This window comes from Megascapheus bottae, chromosome 17 (genome assembly GCF_031878675.1).
Source record: "Megascapheus bottae isolate mThoBot1 chromosome 17, mThoBot2.hap1, whole genome shotgun sequence".
Classification (NCBI taxonomy): domain Eukaryota; kingdom Metazoa; phylum Chordata; class Mammalia; order Rodentia; family Geomyidae; genus Megascapheus; species Megascapheus bottae.
The window spans coordinates 43446556-43465315 of NC_143525.1; the positions used below are offsets into that span (position 1 = coordinate 43446556).

The 18760-nt window shown below is 37.3% G+C and overlaps 1 protein-coding gene across 3 annotated transcripts in view; it reads left to right on the plus strand.

Moving 5' to 3' along the window:
• Positions 1-18760, plus strand: part of Med13 (mediator complex subunit 13) — a 96812-nt gene that overhangs the window by 40563 nt on the left and 37489 nt on the right. For all 3 annotated transcript variants that reach the window (XM_090351150.1, XM_090351151.1, XM_090351152.1), the window contains exons 10-13: positions 8905-9118; positions 10712-10793; positions 14957-15078; positions 18659-18749. In XM_090351150.1, coding sequence (XP_090207276.1) covers positions 8905-9118; positions 10712-10793; positions 14957-15078; positions 18659-18749 — 509 coding nt within the window. The remainder of the gene's footprint in view (positions 1-8904; positions 9119-10711; positions 10794-14956; positions 15079-18658; positions 18750-18760) is intronic.

An 18760-nucleotide genomic window follows, 5' to 3' on the forward strand; every position in this document is an offset into this window, starting at 1 on the left:
TAGACTGTGTATGTGCCAGTCCTGGGGCTTGAGCCTTAGGGCCTAGGCACTATCTCTTGAGTTTTTTTTGTTATTGTTCTACCTCTTGAGCCACTTCTCCACTTAGATAGATTTTTGTGGCTAATTGGGGATAAGAGTCTCACAGTGTTTCCTGTGCAGTCTGGCTGGCATGGCGCTGCAGTCTATAGATCTCAATCCCCTTCCTCCAGTAACTAGGGCTCACAAATGTGAGCCTCAATACCCAGACAGTTTGACTATTCTGTTGTTTGTATAGTTTGATTACAAGTCCCACTTGCATATTCCAGTCTGTGAACTTTATTGTATTTCATCTAGTTTTGAGCTTGTCTGAGATTTAGCAAAATGTCTTTTTTGTGTGTGTCTTAGCAAATGCATGTGCTTCATCTAGCACTTTGAATTTGAAAGATTTCTTCTAGTATGATTTATTTTTTATTATACTTGATTTAAAGTGAAAGACATTAAAGTACTGGTCATGGAATGCTACCTTTTCAGTCAGATTTCTTGAAATCAAATGTAACAATAGATCATATCTGTGCTAAGTGTAGTATAAAAGATTATGCTGGAACTAATCAGGATGCTGCGATCTGATTATTGAGGTTTGATGCTATCCTGAGCAAACAAATCTGAAAGAATATCTACAACTAACCAGCAAAGAGCTGGAAGTAGAAATGTGGCTCAAGTGGTACAGTGCCAGCCTTGAGGAAAGTCAGACGAGGGTGTTGAGGCACTACATTCTAGCCCCAGTATTGGCACAAAAAGAAAAAAAACAGGTCATACCAGCATCACTGTTGGTTTTGTTTCTATACTTCTGCCACACACACTTTTACTTTTTAAAATTTTTTAACATGGTACTGAAGGTTGAACTCAGACCCTCATACTCTACCAATTGAGGAAAATCTCTAGCCTTACTGTGTGTGTGTGTGTGTGTGTGTGTGTGTGTGTGTGTGTGTGTGTGTGTGTGTGTGTGTGTGTGTGTGTGTATGTGTTTTCTACTCTGTTTTTTTTAGTTATCAGAGTGGTCAGCCTAAGTTAAATATTGTTACAGATTGCTTATATTCCTCTAATAGGTTCCCTTTAAGAATAAAATCCCAAATCCTTAATCTTGACATGTAAGACTGTACATGTAAGTTGGACTGGGAATGTGGCCTAATGCACGAAGCCCTGGGTTCCATCCTTGGGACCACATACACAGAAGAAGCCGGAAGTGGTGCTGTTGCTCAAGTGGTAGAGTGCTAGCTTTGAAAAAGCTCAATGACCCAGGCCAAGTTTAAGCCCCAGGATGGGGGATGAGAGGGAGAGGAGGAGAGTCTTCTGCCATAGCTAGTTCTTCAGTCTGTCTACTACTATATTTGCTTCCTGATTTAGTCAACATAGCCTCCTGATTATTCCATAAATTTCTAAATCATAGCATTTTAGAGTTATAGAGAGCAGGGAATTGTTACTTCATTAGTGCTACTCAAAAGTTACCAGGAAGAATTTTCCCGATTATTCTGTCTAAACTATGATCTTTCTGTTCTCCCCCTAGTCACTACTTAATTTATAGACTTTTTCAAACTGTTCCTAGTATGTACAGGTCATTATCTCAAATTATGTGTTTGTTAATGAGCCTTTTCACTTTTAGAATGTAAGCTCTATCAGGGCAAGAAATCTCTTGTTTACTGATGTATTCCTCTAACATGAACACACATACATAAACACACATAACCCTACAATAATACTAGAGATGTAACAAATTTACAAATGTTTAGATGAATTAAATTAACCACAAGTGAGTATTGTTGGCTTCCAAAACTTCAGGAGTTTTTTTGTTGTTGTTGTTTTTGTTTGGTTTTTGGTTTTGTTTTTGTGGGGGTTTTTTTGGTAACATTTTTTAGGTAGTATTTTTTTTTTAAGGAAACATTAGGTTCATAAGCTAAGAATTCTAACTGTAACTTCTGGCTGCTTAATCTTTTTTTTTGTTTATTTTGTTTTAATTATTTTTTGACCGTCCTGGGGCTTAAACTCAAGGCCTGAGCATTGTCCTTAGGCTTTCTCAAGGCTAGCACTCTACTGCTTGAGACACAGCATCACTTCCGGGTTCTTCTATCTATGTGGTACCTAGGAATTGAACCTTGGTACATGCTAGGCAAGCACTTTACCACTAGGCCAAACTCCCGGCCCTGACAGCTTATTTTTATGCAGTTGAACCTAGAAATCTCTTCTGAAATTATTTGACATTTTTCCCACTGAACAAGAATGAGAAAGCAGAGACATAATACAGAAATGCAGCATGCAGTATGGAGTAGTACTGAGTCATAATTAAAGGAAAAAACATTCGTGAACTTCTACCAATTCCTGGCCACTTTTTTTCTCCTTCTCAGGAAAGAAAAAAGTTCAAGCTATTTGGGTGGTGGAGACTAGGATGATTTGTAGGTTAAGGACCCATCTCAACGAATAAAAACAGTGCCATGTTCATGCTTGTCATCCCAGCTATATGTAGGAGAATCATAGTTCAGGTTGGCCCTGGCATAGATGTGAGACCTCAGAAAACCATGAGGCAGTAGGACTGCGAGCATGGCTCAAGTGGTAGAGTGCCTAATCCCCCCTCAAAAAAAGTGGGTTTTTTTGTATTTTGTGTAATTTAGTGTCCCAATTTAGCATGGATTGGTTGTTAGTTTAAAAAAATTGTATCAATTCACTTTTAGGTAAAAGCTTTTGTAGCATAATAGAAGATAAGTAGATACATCTATTAATACCCAAGGGGATGTACTTGACATGCTGCTCTGTCAATCTGTTTTTATCCCCATAGTGAAAAAATTTTGACTAATTTTGAAAAAAATCTTGGTAATTCAGTATTGCTGTTGTTTGAGATGCGAAATCATAATGATTTTAAAAAACTTACAAAAAATAGCACAGCCAGTTGGAAAGAGACAATGCCCTTTGTCATTGAAAATAAGTTCTGTGAATTATTGTCATGTTCTCTTCCTGGTGCTTAAATCATCTCCTGTAGGAATATAGGAATTCTTTTTTTTCTCCCCAGTATCATGATTTGTATGCAAGATCTTGAACTTGTTCCACATGCTTGCTAGGCTGATTCTTTACTACTTTGAGCCACATCTTCAGCTCAGCTTGTTGATGGAATCTTGTAGATGTTCCTGCCTAGGCTGGAAAGATCTCTTGAGTAACTACATTGCGGGGGTGATCTGCCTGAGCCCCACTTGAAAGACACTGAACACTTTTTAAGGTGTAAAATGAGTCAAAAATGTAGTTCAGTGAGTGTTTTTGCTTGACATGTTCAAGTCCCTGAGCTTAATCTCTGTTACTGTTTTCCACTCCCCAAAGAAAGATGGAATACAATCAAATGCCTTTCACAAGAATTGTGAAAGGGATAATAATGATTTAAAAACGGACTAGCTGGGCTGGGAGTTTGGCCTAGTGGTAGAGTGTTTGCCTAGCATGCACGAAGACCCGGGTTCAATTCTTCAGTACCTTGTACATAGAAAAAAGTTGGAAGTGGTGCTGAGGCTCAAGTGGTGGAGCTCTAGCCTTGAGAAAACCGAAGGACAAAGCTCAGGCCCTGAGTCCAAGCCCAGGACTGGCAAAAAAAAACAACAAAAAAAACTGAATGGCAATTTCCTGTACAACTACACAAAAATAATATATTCTTTTTAAAGGGGAAAAGCCTTTCTAGTAATAGAAAGCTTGGTTTGGGGGGCTGGAGGCAGGAGTCAAATGGTAGAATGCTTGTCTCAAGTACCTGGTTCAGTCCTGGGAGGGGAAGGAGGGGAAGCCTAGTTTTTGTTTTTAATACCAGTAACTTTGTAAGTTCATATTCTACACTTGTAAACTTCATATTTTAATGCTTTGAGTTGTAAAAGTATTTACATAGAGGTTAATTTTAGAGGCTGCCTCTGAATTCATTTTCCTTAAGATTAACTTTCTTGAAATTTTATCTTTAAAGATATATTTTCTCCATCAGCTGTAATAAAGCTATTAGGTTTCAAGTACTCAAGTAGAAAATAAATTTGGTTCTGGCACTGGATAAAATTGTAATACAATGAAAAATAACATTAAATTTCTTAAAAACAGAATGAATAAAATATGTAGAGTCTTAGATTAAGGAATAATTCTTTATGAAGCTTGGTATGGATAGATCACAGTAGTTTGTATTCTACCTAAAAGATAGGATAGAGTAATAGAATGGAATTTCAAATTATTGTCAACAAATGCATATATTATCCTTGAAATAGTAGCGATACATAGAAATTTTTTTTTCTCTTTTTTGAGAAGGAAATAAATTTGGACATGGCTTTGAACAGCTCAGACTGCAAATAATATGAGCCCTTCCTTACTAGGATTAGAAGGATGTAAGGATACAGGGATATGTACATGATATTAGTGACGTCCAGGCTATAAAAACTTTGCAGCCTGTTGAAAAGTAAACTAAAGAGTTAACTACCAACCATATTAATTTTTTGAAATAAAAGGTTAAGGAAGAACAGTTGTTAAGACTTCTCTACAACATTTGGGGAGGGGAAAAAAAAAACTTTTATCTTACGCTGCAAGTTGGATCTTAGTGCTTGCCTAGCATGCACAAAGACCCAGGTTTTGTTTCCTTAGCACCACATACATGGAAAAAGCAAGAAGTAGTGCTGTAGCTCAAGTGGTAGAGGTCTTGCCTTTAGAAAGCCTAAGGACAGTGCTCAGGCCCTGAGCTCAGGGCAAGGACTGGCAAAAAAAAAAAAAAAAAGTCTCAAGACTTTCTGGCCAGGTCATCTTTCAAGCCATATTCTCTGATTGCAAACACAAGCCAGTAGTTATTTATTGTATGTTTGTAGTTATATGATTACTAAAAGGCAGTTTGAATGCCTTAGTTTCATAGAAAGAAGCCTATGTTGAAATTAACTTGCTCTGATTTAAATGTACTTTAAACCTTTTAAATAAGACTTCCAGATTGCTTTAATATTTTACTGTAGTAAGGCTGTAATTTGATAGCTAGTTTAACTCAGTTTAATAATTGATTCTAAGTTTGGGAGATGCGACTAGAAAAAGTAGCATTTAGTGAAAAGGAATGGATTTGATAATTTATTCTTGACATTTCCTTTTGTAGCTTATCTTCTATCTGTAATTGTCAGTCCTAAAATATTTTCAGAACTTGTCCAGAAGAATTTTTGAAAATAAAGACAAAAAATGTGCTACCTTAAGCATGTTTTATACAAATACATTTCAAGATAGTGTGGTTATTGTCATAGAAAAAGGAAGGAAATACAGTTAATATAAAAGTAGTTTAAATTTACTTTGGGCTTTGCAATGCTTTGTGGCTGTACTTGGTCCTCCTCCATTTTGTCTGTATTTAGCTTTAAATTTTCTCTGCAGTTAAGAATTGGTAATATATGAAAGTTTATTTTAAGAAAGAATAAGTAATGTTATTTTTCATAAAAGTATATATGCTCTATTTAATAGACCAAATGATAATTTGAGTTTTTAATCTGGCACCTCAAAAAAAATCAAAATTTTTCTACTTTTACCACTTTCAATATAGAAGAATGTATAATGTAAATGATTATATTATTAAATTTACTGTGACTTGATATAATTGACTATATTTAAATCTTTGCATATTCTAATGTCTGTGAGAATGATTCAATAAAATAACAAAAAGTGTCTTAGGTGATGCATTTGGTTTATTCCTTTTTTTGTTACTAGTATCCTGTGCAGTAGGTTTGGTCCTTCTTAGAATGTACTGCACACTAGTTCAGCAACTGCCAGTGGCAGTGTGACAGCTTTTATGTTTCTGCCAGAGGATAATTTAATGCCAAAAATAGTCACTTTTTGCTTGCTTCTTAGAGTCATTACAGAATTGTAATGTCTTTTAGGCTGGGATGAGGGGATTTCTTTGTATTTTTCCACTATGAATTGTTGAAGATGAATTAAAAGTCTTTCTAAACTTTGCCACTCCATGACTTTCACAGACCACTTGTTCTACATAATTCCACTCAAAGTAGTCTTCTAGACTACTTTATATTTTATTTAAGAATTTATATGACTTCATAAAAGTAAATTAAAGCAGATAAAAATAGATAAAATACTATTTTGAGAATATTTACCTTAGAGTATCTAGTTGCTTTTAGCTTGCAGTTATTTAGGATATTATGTGATTTGGTACAGAGCTACTCTTTAGAAATAAATATTCATCCCTTTATATAAAAGAACTATTATAGTGATTAGTTATACTATGTTCTCATCACTATCTTTCCATAGAAGAATGTGTCTGTAGAGTTGGGATTTTAAATTTGAGGCTAAGTTTGGGGAATATTTGGAATAATTATAAATATGCTTGAGTATTTGATAGCATGTTTACAAAATACTAGTTGTTTTTTGTTTGTTTGGGTTCTTGTTTATATGGCCTGTTTCTCCTTGTTTATAGGGGACAGTACTGCCAGTGTGGGGTGTTAGTGAATAGATTAGTGGGATTCGATAACCCTGTCATTCAAAGAATTTCCAGTCTGGCTAATATTTGTGGGCCAGTTTGGGACTTGGAACTCAGGGTCTGGGCACAGATTTTGCTAAGATTTTTTGTGCTCAAGGCTTGGACTCTACTACTCAAGCCACAGTTCTCCCTCAAGGGGATGAGTCTCACAGACTTTCTAGCCTGCCTGGCTTCAAACCACAATCCCTGGATCTCAGACTTCTGTGTAGCTAAGACTACAGACAGATGTGCAGCACCAAGCTGGATAATGGTTTTTATTATTTCCAGATCTTACATAAGTTTTGTTTAAATAAACGAACAGTGGCATCAGTCCTTTCCTCCTTTTCCGCTTTCTTTAGTTTATCATTAGCTTGTTAGTTTATTATTTTCTGTTTATTTTAGCAAGTACCAGAGTTTAAGTGTAGGTCCTTCCACTTTCTTACTCTGCTTACTAGGCTGATACTTTACCATGTGAGTTTGGAATATTGCTGGTTATTTCAGACTTACTGCTCCAATGGAAAACCTCTAGATTGAATTGCAATTTTCTGGATCGCAGCCTTCTGAGTAGCTTATATGTGTGAGCCACCTATGTCCAACTTTACTTATTTCTTCCTTTTTGAGACAGTCTTCCATGTGGGCACCGTCACTTTGGCTTAGTGCTAGTGTATAAAAAGGATTTATTTCAAACTCTAAGATAATTATTTTAGAATTATTAATACAAAAGTATTTCAGTCTTTGTATGTGTGTGGATTCATTTGGGATTAAATCCAAGTCCTCATGCAAACTAAGCAACCACTGTGTCACTGAGTGACATTCTCATCCCCAAAATATTTCATTCTTGTTATTTTTTACATTTTATTGATTAGTCAATATGTGTTGATTTCTTATCATGTGTTAGACATTCTTTGAACATTTAGCATAATTAAGTGGATGAAGACAACACTCCAAACTTTGGATTTTTTATTCTAACAAGAAGATAATAAATTATTTAGCTAATGTGTTAGAAGATAAGTGCTAAGAGGGAAATAGAGCCAGATAAAGAGGATTGGTGTTTAGGGAGGGGAACCATGTTGCGATTTTAAGTAAGGTAATTGTAATAACGTCTCAGAGCAGACAATGTTGAAACAAAGACTTGAAGGAGATGAGAAAGTGACCTTATTTAAGAAACTTGGTAGAAAAATAGAAACTTGGTAGAAAAATATCTCAAGCAAAAAGGACAATCAGGATTATGTCTTCTTTATTGAGAAACATGGAGAAAGAGTTTGAAAACAGTATGGATGATAGGGCTAGCACAGGAGAAGAACTAGATCATGGGAAGTTTGTGAATATTTGAAAGACTTTTTACTTAGGATGAAATAGCCATTGGAGGATTTTTGAAGATGTTCTGACTGAAGCCTAACTGCCACAATTACAATAGCTTGGGATCCTCAGCTTTGTAAACCTGAGAGAGAACAAGACTTGGATTTTTGTTGTTGTTGTTATTAAGTTGTGGGTCTTGAACTCTGGACCTGGGCGCTGTCCCTGAGCTCTTCAGCTCAAGGCTACTGCACTACCCCTTGAGCCACAGCCCCACTTCCTGTTTCCCAGTGGTTAATTGGCACTTTAGTACATGAGCTGGCTTTAAACCTCGATCCTCAGATCTCAGCCTCCTGAGTAGCTAGGGTTGCAGGAGTGAGCCACTGGGCCTGGCATGGAATTGGAAGTTTTGAATTTAAAATGTCTTACACAAACCAGAACCTTAGTATTTTGTGTTCCTGATTTAGTCTACGGAAATATAAAGCATGAGCACACTTTAAAAGTCTTGATACTTTCCCGGGTTTTATGTGCTGTGGCACACACCAGCCTGCTTCTTATGTTCCCCCTCTTTTGGCTGTAGTTTTTGGCTTTCTTTGGTCAGTCAATTTCTACTAGTTTATCTTTCCAATGACTTGGTTATTTGTTCTTGTCTTCCCTTGTTTTTATTAGTTATATTAATAGAAACATTTTTCAATCAACATGTGGAACCAGAAGGATAATGTGAAAATTGATCTTCCAATGTGATTAGAAAAAAAAAACAGGCACTTGAACTGATAATGTGATTAGTGTTAATAATAATGTTTTTATGAAACTAAACATTTTAAATTTGAAATGTATCTGGTCAATAAGTAAAAAATAAAATATCTTCTCTTACTATAAAGCCAACATTATGAGAGTTAATATATTGGGGCAGTTTAGATTTAATAATTGCCTATAAGAGACATGGATTTTAGTTTTGGTTCTCTATTGCTGAATTTGAGACCTCACTAATGCATAAGAACTTTCTATAGTTTCATTTGTAAAATGTAAGATTATAAATTACATAATCTGGATAATTTAAAATTTCATGATAAGTAAGTTGGAAATTGTTTATACTTTTCTGGATAATAAATACTAACAGACTAATTTTATTTTTTGTGCAGGTTAATGGTGCAGTATAAGAAACCCTTAAAAGTTTCTGATGAACTAGTGCAGCAATATCAAATTAAAAATCAGTATCTTTCAGCAATAGTACCTGATGCAGAACAAGAACCTAAAATCGATCCATATGCATTTGTTGAAGGAGATGAGGAATTCCTTTTTCCTGATAAAAAAGATAGACAAAATAGTGACAGAGAAGCTGGAAAGAAACATAAGGTAAGAGAAAGCACAGTATATCAAAGATGATTCAAGATTTTCTAGCAGTTCATATGATGTCAGCGCACCACATCTTTATTTTGTTTTAGAATAGAAAGTTTGAAATGAGGATTTTGAACTTGCTTGGCATATACTTTATGGCTTGAGCCATACCTCCAAACCTTAAAATTTAAGATGTGTATGTTTTAATGAGTAGGTACTTGGTATACTTTATGGTTGGTCTATGACAGTAAAAAAGTTTTTAACAGGGGCCTGGAGTTTGGCCTAGTGGTAGAGTGCTTGCCTAGCATGCACGAAGCCCCGGGTTCGATTCTTTGGTACTACATACATAGAAAAAGCTGCAAGTGGTACTGTTTTTTCATGCGGGAGAGCTCTGTCCTTGAGAAAGCCCAAGGACGGTGTTCAGGCCCCGAGTTCAAGCCCCAGGACTGGCATAGACACACACGAAAATAATAATTTTTATAGCTGGTGACCCGTGGCTCATGCCTGTAATCCTAGTTACTCAGGAGACTGAGATCTGAGGGTTGCAGTTCAAAGCCAGCCTTAGAAGGAAAGTTTGTGAGGCTTTTGTCTTCAATTAACCACCAAAAGACCTGAGTGGAGCTGTGGCTAAATTGGTACTGTGCTAACTTTGAATAACAACAATAACACAAATCTGCTGCATAGGGCTTGAGTTTAAGCGTCAGGACTGGCACAAAACAAAATAACAACAATAAAAATATGAGAAATCAAATATTTGAGAATATACCAAGCATCTAATAAATCCACTAGGTTAAGAATTTTGTTTTAAGGGGCTGGGAGTTTGGCCTAGTGGTAGGGTGCCTGCCTAGCATGCATGAAGACCCGAGTTCAATTCCTCAGTACCACATACATAGAAAAAGCCAGAAATGGTGTGGTGGCTCAGGGTAGAACACTAGCCTTGAGGAAAGCCCAAGGACAGTGCTCAGGCCCAGAGCTCAAGCCCAGGACTGGCCAAAAAAACGAATTTTGTTTTAAGTATGAAATATGAAACTTGTAAGCTACAAAATTGTTGAAAAGCTCAGTAATGCTTCGTAACAACAACAACAAAAAGCCTTGGAAAGTTTTTAGTAAATATGAGACCATAGTACCAGGGAAGACCGAAGCTATAAGTAAAGGGATACAGACTTGGTAATTGTTTAGATGTTGATTCAAGTACTACCTCTAGATTCCTGGGGAAGATTGTGCAGGGGGAAGGTTTATTTGGTTGTTTTCTGTTGTAAAAAAAATATTATCTACCAGGTGCTGATGGCTCATGACAGCTGTAATCCTAACCACTGAGGAGGCTGAGATCTGGAGAGGATCCAAGTTTGAGGGCAGCCTAAGCTGAAAAGATAACTAACAAAAAGCAAGGCTGGAGACATGGCTTACATGATTGAGTGCCTGCCTCGCAAGTTCAAGGCCCTGGGTTCAAAAAAATAAGGAAACAAAAAGCATACCAACTGTACAAATTAGTGATTATGTGTATTAAACACTTAGTAGAATGCTTCTACTAATGTTTCTACTTAAGAAATATGGTAGATTTTGTTCTAGTAATTTAATGCATTTTAGTCTAATATGTAATACTGTTTGCAGGCAGAAGATGGAACACCTAGTGTTACAGTGTTATCACATGAAGAAGATGCTATGTCATTATTTAGTCCCTCTATTAAGCAAGGTAAACTCTTTATTTCCTAATGAAAATTCCGACATTTTCGTTTTTTTTAATAAGCTGATCTGGTAACTTTTAATATTTTATGCATAATTCTTGTTTCATATGATGGGTTTATTGTTTATCTCTCATTGGGAGTAACAAACTCAGGTGATGACAATTCCATTTTAAATTGTTGGGAATTTTTTTCGTGCTTTACAAAATGAAAATAGAATCTTATTTGTGAAATGAGTACACTGAAAAAAATAATCACCATTACAGTCAAATATAAGACCTCAGTATTTTAGGTTTTATTTATTTTTTGTTCCTTTTTTTTCTTTGCGATAGGGCCACACAATATTACCCAGAGTAGTCTTAAACTTCCGAGCTCAAGTGGTCATTACACATCACCTTAGTATTCAGAGTGCTAGGATTACAGTTATGTCTCCGCCCTTTAATACATCTTTCCTCTACACTTTTTTTTTTTCTTGACAGTTCTGGGATTTGACATGGGGCCTTCTGCTTGCTAGACATGCTCTACCATTTGAGCCGTAACCCTCCCCCCCAATACCTTTTTACTTTTGTTCTTTCTTAAATAGAATATCAGCTTTATTAAGTTAAACTGCCTAAAATTTTTTGCCTTTTTATTCCCATACATCAGGAGCTACTTCCATGAATACTTGTTTATATTTATCATTTGCAGTTTGTGCTATGTATAGATTATTGAATGTGTAAATCAAGCTATTTAACATATTAATTCACAAAGGTACATTTTTTTTTTTAATGAAAGAAGTTAAAACACACTTCCTTAGAAGTTGGCAAGTATGAAATGTTAACTATAGTCATAATGGTGACAGGTAAAGGCAATTATTATTTTTAACTAGGGTTTGAACTTGGCCTTGAACTTGCTCCATTTACATGGTCAGCTGGTGTTCTATCACTTGAGCTCCATACCTCTGGCTCAGCTTTTTTTTTCTTTTTTTTTTTTTTTTTTTGCTAGTCCCGGGCTTGAGCTCAGGTTCTGAGCCCTGTCCTTGGACTTTGTCAAGGCTAGAGCGCTAGCTCTTGAGCCTCAGCACCACTTCTGGCTTTTTTTTTTAATATATATATATGTGGTACCAAGGAATTGAACCCCAGTCTTTGTGCATGCTAAGGAAGCACTTTACCACTAGGCCAAACTCCCCGCCCCCTGGCTCAGCTTTTTGTTGTTGTTTGGTTGATTTGTTTTGTTTTGCCAGTCCTGGGGCATGAACTCAGGGCCTGGTCACTGTTCTTGGAGTTTTTCCTCAAGGCTAGCACTCTACCACTTGAGCCATTGTACTACTTCTGGCTTTTTTCTGTATATGTGGTACTGAGGAATTGAGCCCTGGTCTTCCTGCATGCTAGGCAAGCACTCTACCACTAGGCCAAACTCCCGGGCCCTGGCCTAGCTTTTTTTTTTTTTTTTTTTGCCGGTCCTGCCTGGGCTTGAGCTCAGGGCCTGAGCACTGTCCTCGGACTTTTTCTCAAGGCTAGAGCTCTACCACTTGAGCCTCAGCACCACTTCTGGCTTTTTTCTATGTATGTGGTACTGAGGAATCGAACCCAGGTCTTTGTGCATGCTAGGCAAGTACTCTACCACTAGGCCAAACTCCTGGCCCCCTGGCCTAGCTTTTTTGCTGGTTAATTGAGAAGTGAAATCTCTTCAATTTTTCTTCCAGGCTGGCCTGAAACTCTCTATCCTCTGGATTTTAGCTTCTTGAGTGGCTAGGATTTCATGCATGAATCACTGGTGCCAGCTTTGGTTTGTCTTTTGAGACAAAATTTTAATATTTTGACTACATAAAAAGTGTCAGTTTCTGGGTGATGAAATATAAGAATAAGAAAAAAGTGTATATGGAGAAAAAAGGAACAGATAGTCTTTCATGAAATAGATTTAGTTATTGATGGGTCTAAGTTGCCTCTTAAGTTAATAATTGGGATTCTTTGCCAAAGCCATCTGTAGTTCTTATCAGAAGAATCCCAGTGATATTTTTCAATTAAATAGGAAAAATTCCATTTGAACCATAAAAGAATCTGCCCAGCCAAAGCACCATTGAGCAAAAAGAGCAAAGTTAGAAATTGGCATTGTGGTGCATGCTGACAATCCTAGTATTCTGGAGGCTGAGGCAGGAAGACAGGTTCAGGCCTGCCTAAGCAAAATAGCAATATTCCTTTTCCAAACAGTAACAAGGGCTAGCATGTATCTCAGTGACAAAACATTTGCCTAGCAAGTGCAAAATCTTGTTTCTATCCCCAGTACCAAAAAAGAAAAGAAAAAAAAAAAAGGAGTTACAAAAAAGTCCTCAGTTGAACAAAAGAACAAAGTCAATGTTAACTACATCGCTTGATATGAAAATATTCTACAAATCAGTAGAAGTTTAAACAACATACTACTGAATAAAAAGAGCTAGATAAACTAGTGGAAATAAGTAGTCCCCAAATAAATCTGCCTTTTGTTTTAATCTGACTAGGATTTGTTTTTTTTTCTCCACGGTCATGGGGCTTGTGCCTTTTGTTTAATAACAACCTTCTTGTAAAATATATTTGCACATATGTATATCACATGTGCCAGTCACACCAGGTAATTACTTTTGGTTAACTTAAATTGAATTTGAGGCCTTTAAGCTCCTCTTTTCTAGTTTCTAATGAGATATGTAATAATTTATTATGATCTGAATTTCTCCACTCTACTGTGAGCACTACTTTTTCAAAACCTGTTTTGGTTCCATTGCACCCTACCTTTGAGCCAAGCCCCACTTCCCATTTTCTAGGTGTTTGTTGGAGATAAAACTACAATCAGGTCCTTTTGTGCCCGGGCTAGCTTTGAACCTTGATCCTCAGATCTCAGCCTCCTGAGTAGTTAGGAATATAGGCATCAGCCACTGCTCCTGGCTCCTTTGGTCCTCTTTTTATCCCCTTTCCCACAACTGTTTCCATTGTCACGTAATCACATATACAAATAGTAATAGTAAGAAGAAAAAGAACACAATGTGAGATCTAGCCTCTTAAAATATACTTGAATGTAATAGTTTTTTTGCTATATGTAGGAATCATGTTATATAGCAGGTATCTAGAATTTATTCGTGTTTTGTAAATCAACTGAATAAATCTATTTGTAACACATTTACTAAGATACACATTACATAGAGTAAAACTCATACATTAAAAAATGATAAATAGGGCCAGGGGTTTGGCCTAGTGGTAGAATGCTTGCCTAACATGCACAGAGACTCGGGTTCGATTCTTCGGTACCACATATATATATAAAAAAAAAGCCAGAAGTGGTGCTAAGGCTCAAGCGGTAGAGCTCTAGCTTGAGAAAGTCCAAGGACTGCACACACCCTGAGCTCAAGCCCAGGACTGGTAAAAAAAAAAAAAAAAAAAAAAAAGATAAATATAAAATCTGTGGTGGTCATGATATCACCCATTTGTAATCCTATTACTCTGGAGGCAGAGGCAGGGGAATAACCACGAGTTCCAAGAAGGAATGAGATTGAGAAAGAGGAGGAGGGAGGGAAAGGAGAGCAGAGAAAGAAGCACGTCTTAATTCTGATACAGTCATGTAGAGTACTTAGTCATATTATAAACCCTTTGTAGCTTTCTGGGGAAAGTATTATATTATCATGTTACTTACAACCTGATTTCTAAGACAAAAAATGGTTTCAATTTTTTAATAAGAAATTACAGCTGGGTTCGGTGGCTCACGCCTGTAATCCTAGCTGAAGCCCTCAGGAACAATGCCCAGCCCATTCAAGTCCTACTTCCAGTCAGGCTCTGGTAGCTCATGCCTGTAATCCTAGCTACTGAGGAAGCAGGGATCTGAGAATTGCGGGAATGTCTCAGTGAGACTCTTATCTTCAATTAACCACCAGAAAACCAGAAGTGATGCTATGGCTCAAAGTTGTAGAGTGCTCACAAGAGCTAAGATAGTGCAGAGGACCTGAGTTAAAGTCTCAGAATCTGCAAAAAAATAAAGAGATTGTAAACAATTTCTTGTTGCATAACTGTTCCTCAGACTTTAGGTTTATGTTTTAAGTTACACGTCTAGTTAAGTAAAAAAAAAAAACTATAACTGGTCAGTAGTTGAATGCTATGATTATAGAAGTCTGTGCCACTGCCTCCACCAGTAGTTCCATTTTTCATTACATTTGTCTGATTGACATTTGTAGATGCTCCACGCCCTAATAGCCATGCTCGGCCTCCATCAACCAGCTTGATTTATGATTCCGACCTGGCTGTCTCTTATACTGACCTTGATAATCTTTTCAATTCTGATGAAGATGAACTAACAGTGAGTATGCTAATAAAGATTAAATTCATATTCTTTAGTTTTATGGGGTTTTTTTGGAAGTAGTTTTTTACTTGAATACTTTGTTTTGGCACTTAATAGGAAATAGTAATACCATTAATTGGTTTATTTCAATTTATGTTTGAGTCATCTTGATAGGTCAAGATGTATGTCTTCTGTATTTTTTGTATTGGGGTTGTGTGTGTGTGTGTGTGTGTGTGTGTGTGTGTGTGTGTGTGTGTGTGTGTGTACGTGTACGTGTGTACGTACGTACTTAGGGAGTGAATGCTTCCCCCCCCCCCCCCAATCCTGGGCTTGAGCTCAGGGCCTGAGCACTGTCCTTGGACTTTCTCAAGGCTACAGCTCTACCACTTGAGCCTCAGCACCACTTTTGGCTTTTTTTTTCCCCCCCTATTTGTGAGGTACCAAGGAATTGAACCTGGGTTTTCATGCATGCTAGTCAAGCACTCTACCACTAAGCCAAACTCCCGGTCCCCTGAACGCAGAATATTATACTTTTTCTTAGGCAAATGAACTACCATTTGAGTTATAGCTCTAACCCATCCTATAAACTTTGAGATGACTTCTCTCTCCCCTTTCTATGTATGTTTGAAGAATACAAAATTAAATTCAATTTGAGCTCTGCCACATATTCTTTTCTAGTAGTTCTTAGTTATCTAAGATAATTTACCAATTCTTTTTGTTGTTTGTCATGGAGCTTGAACTCTGGGTGTGGGCACTGTCTGTGAGCTGTTTAGCTCAAGGCGACCGCCCTACCCCTAGAGCCATAGCACCATTTTGATTTTCTAGTAGTTAATTGGAGATGAGTCTAAAGGTCAAGGGGTGCAGTGATGGCTCATACCTGTAATCTTAGCTACTCGGGAGGCTGAGATCTGTAGATCACAGTTCAGTTCTAAGCTAGCCCTGGCACTAAAGAATGTGAGACTCTTATCTGCAATTAATCACTACAAAAGGGGCTAGAAACAGGACTGTGGCTCAAGGAGTAGGGCAGTAGCCTTAAGCTGAATTGCTCAGGGACAGTGCCCAGGCCCAGAGTTCTAGCCCCATGACAGATACAGAGACAGAGACAAAGAGAGACTCAAGGTCTTTAGTGCTCTGGCTGGCTTTGAAGGACTGGATTTGAACCATGATCCTCAGATCTCAGCCTCCTGAGTTTGAGAAGTGAATCTGAAATTTATTCAGCTAAAGAATATACTAAGTAATTAACATTAAGATTATATATCTTGTCGCTGGGGCTGGGAGCTGGGAGCTGGGAGCTGGGAGCTGGGAGCTGGGAGCTGGGGCTGGGGCTGGGGCTGGGAGCTGGGAGCTGGGAGCTGGGAGCTGGGAGCTGGGAGCTGGGGCTGGGGCTGGGGCTGGGGCTGGGGCTGGGAGCGGTGGTTCACACCTGTAATCCTAGTTACTCAGGAGGCTGAGATCTGAGGATCAAGGTTCAAAGCCAGCAGGCACAAAAGGACCTGAGACTCTGATCTCCAATTAGCCTTTAGAAAATGGGAAGTGGGGCTTGGCTCAAGGGTAGGGTGGTAGCCTTGAGCTGAAGAGCTCAGGGACAGCACACAGGCAGAGTTCAAGTTCCATCCCCCCACCCCCCCCCAAAAAAAAGATTATATACCTTGTTGATTTATTAAGAAATACCATTCTAAAGCCAAGTGGTTCATACTGGTAGTGCTAGCTACTCAGGAGGCTAAGATCAGCAGATCATGGTTCAAAGCCACCCCAGTCAGGAATGATCATGGACCCTTACCTCCAAATTAATAACCAGAAAACTGGAAATAGTGCTGCAGTTCAAAGTGGTAGATCACTAGCCTTGAGCAAAATAAGCTCAGGGATGGTGTGCAGGCCCTTTAAGTCCTATAACCTTCAAAAAGAAAAAAGAAGCTGTGTTAATTGGTAGAGACTTAGCCTCGAGCCTAATAAAAAGTTCAGGGACAGCTCCTAGGCCGAGTTCAAGCCCTAGGACCAGTACAAAATCCAAAACAAAACAATACCAGTTCTTTTAAATTTGTATTTCATGATATTGATCATAGGTATATACCATAACAATGAAAAGAGGAAGGCAAAGGAATATTTGTTCTTTCATATCTAAACTTTAAAATTTTGCTAGAATGTCAAGGCTATAGCAAATTAATGAATTGTGTAAATTACCTTTTCATTATGTAAAAGCATGGAAACTAATAACACATTTGGTCTTCCTTGTACTATATAATATATATTATTAATCTCTCAGAATATATGTCTATGTATATCTATGTACATATGTGTATAAAAATAAGATGGTAGATATAGCTATATATGAAAAATTTTATTTATTAGCTAATGGGCTCTATTGAAAGAACAGTGCTTTGACTTGTTTAAATGCTTTCTTTTTTTTCTTTTTCTGTTCATTTTTGTCAGTCATGGAACTTGAACTCTGGGCCTAGACACTGTACCTGAGCTCTTCCGCTCAAGGCAACTGCCGCTACCCCTGGGCCTGGGCGTTGTCCCTGAACTCTTTAGCTCAAGGCTACCACTCTACCCTTGAGCCACAACCCCAGTTCCCTGTGATTAATTGTAGATAAGAGTCTTGTTCTTTTACTGTTCTTTAGTGCCCGGTTGGCTTTGACTGCCTTGAACCAAGATCCTCAGATCTCAGCCTCCTGAGTAGCTAGGGTTACTGGCGATTACAGGCATGAGCCACCATGTCCAGCTGTTTAGATGCTCTCTTTGCTACTATTTGTATATTAACTTGGGTTCCTCTTAGGTAGCAAGATTAGTCAGATCTTGATGTACACTTGTATCAACAAAGTGCCTAGCAGAAGACATACCACAAATGTCAGCCATAATAGCATCAGTGGAGATTAAAGATGCTAAACTTAATTTATTCACCATATTAAAATGTATTTTTGGCCAGACACTGGTAGCTTATACCTGTAATCCTAGGTACTCAGAAGGCTGAGATTTGAATATCAAGGTTTGAAGGAAAGTTCATGAGATCTTATCTCTGACCACCAAAAAGCCAGAAGTGGAGCTATGGGTCATATGGTTGAGCCAAAAAGTTCAAGTCCTGATTTCAAATGTGAGGACCAGTACCAAATATATATACTTTTTTTTTTTTCCAGTTAGTGTTCTTGTTACTTTATGATGAGATCTTTCAGGACTCTGTGCTTAGTTTTAACATTTGCAGGGTTAAGGAGAGTATGAAAACAAGGTCAAAGTTACGAACAAGAATTCCTGATGAGTGATTGATTGTATAGGGGCCATTAGTGTCTTCTATTTAAAGAGATAAATGCTTTCTACAAATCCTTATATTTTAATAGGCTTTTAATTATTGATTTTTCTTTATTTTTTTGTTTTATTGATTATTTTCTTTGGAGAACCTTTTTTCTATGTTAATTGGGAGGCATACCAAATAACTATTTAATGATTGCCTAAAATTTTTATTTTTACATTATATATCATATGTGTTCATCACAGATGTAAAATACTATTTTGATGAATGTACATTACTTTTAAGTTGCTTTTGAATAAGTACTACTTTGAGATCAAATTGGATTTCAGGTAAATATGTGCTTTTTTTAAATAGCCTGGATCTAAAAAATCGGCGAATGGATCTGATGATAAAACCAACTGCAAAGAATCAAAGACAGGAAATCTGGATCCTTTATCTTGCATAAGTAAGCTTCCC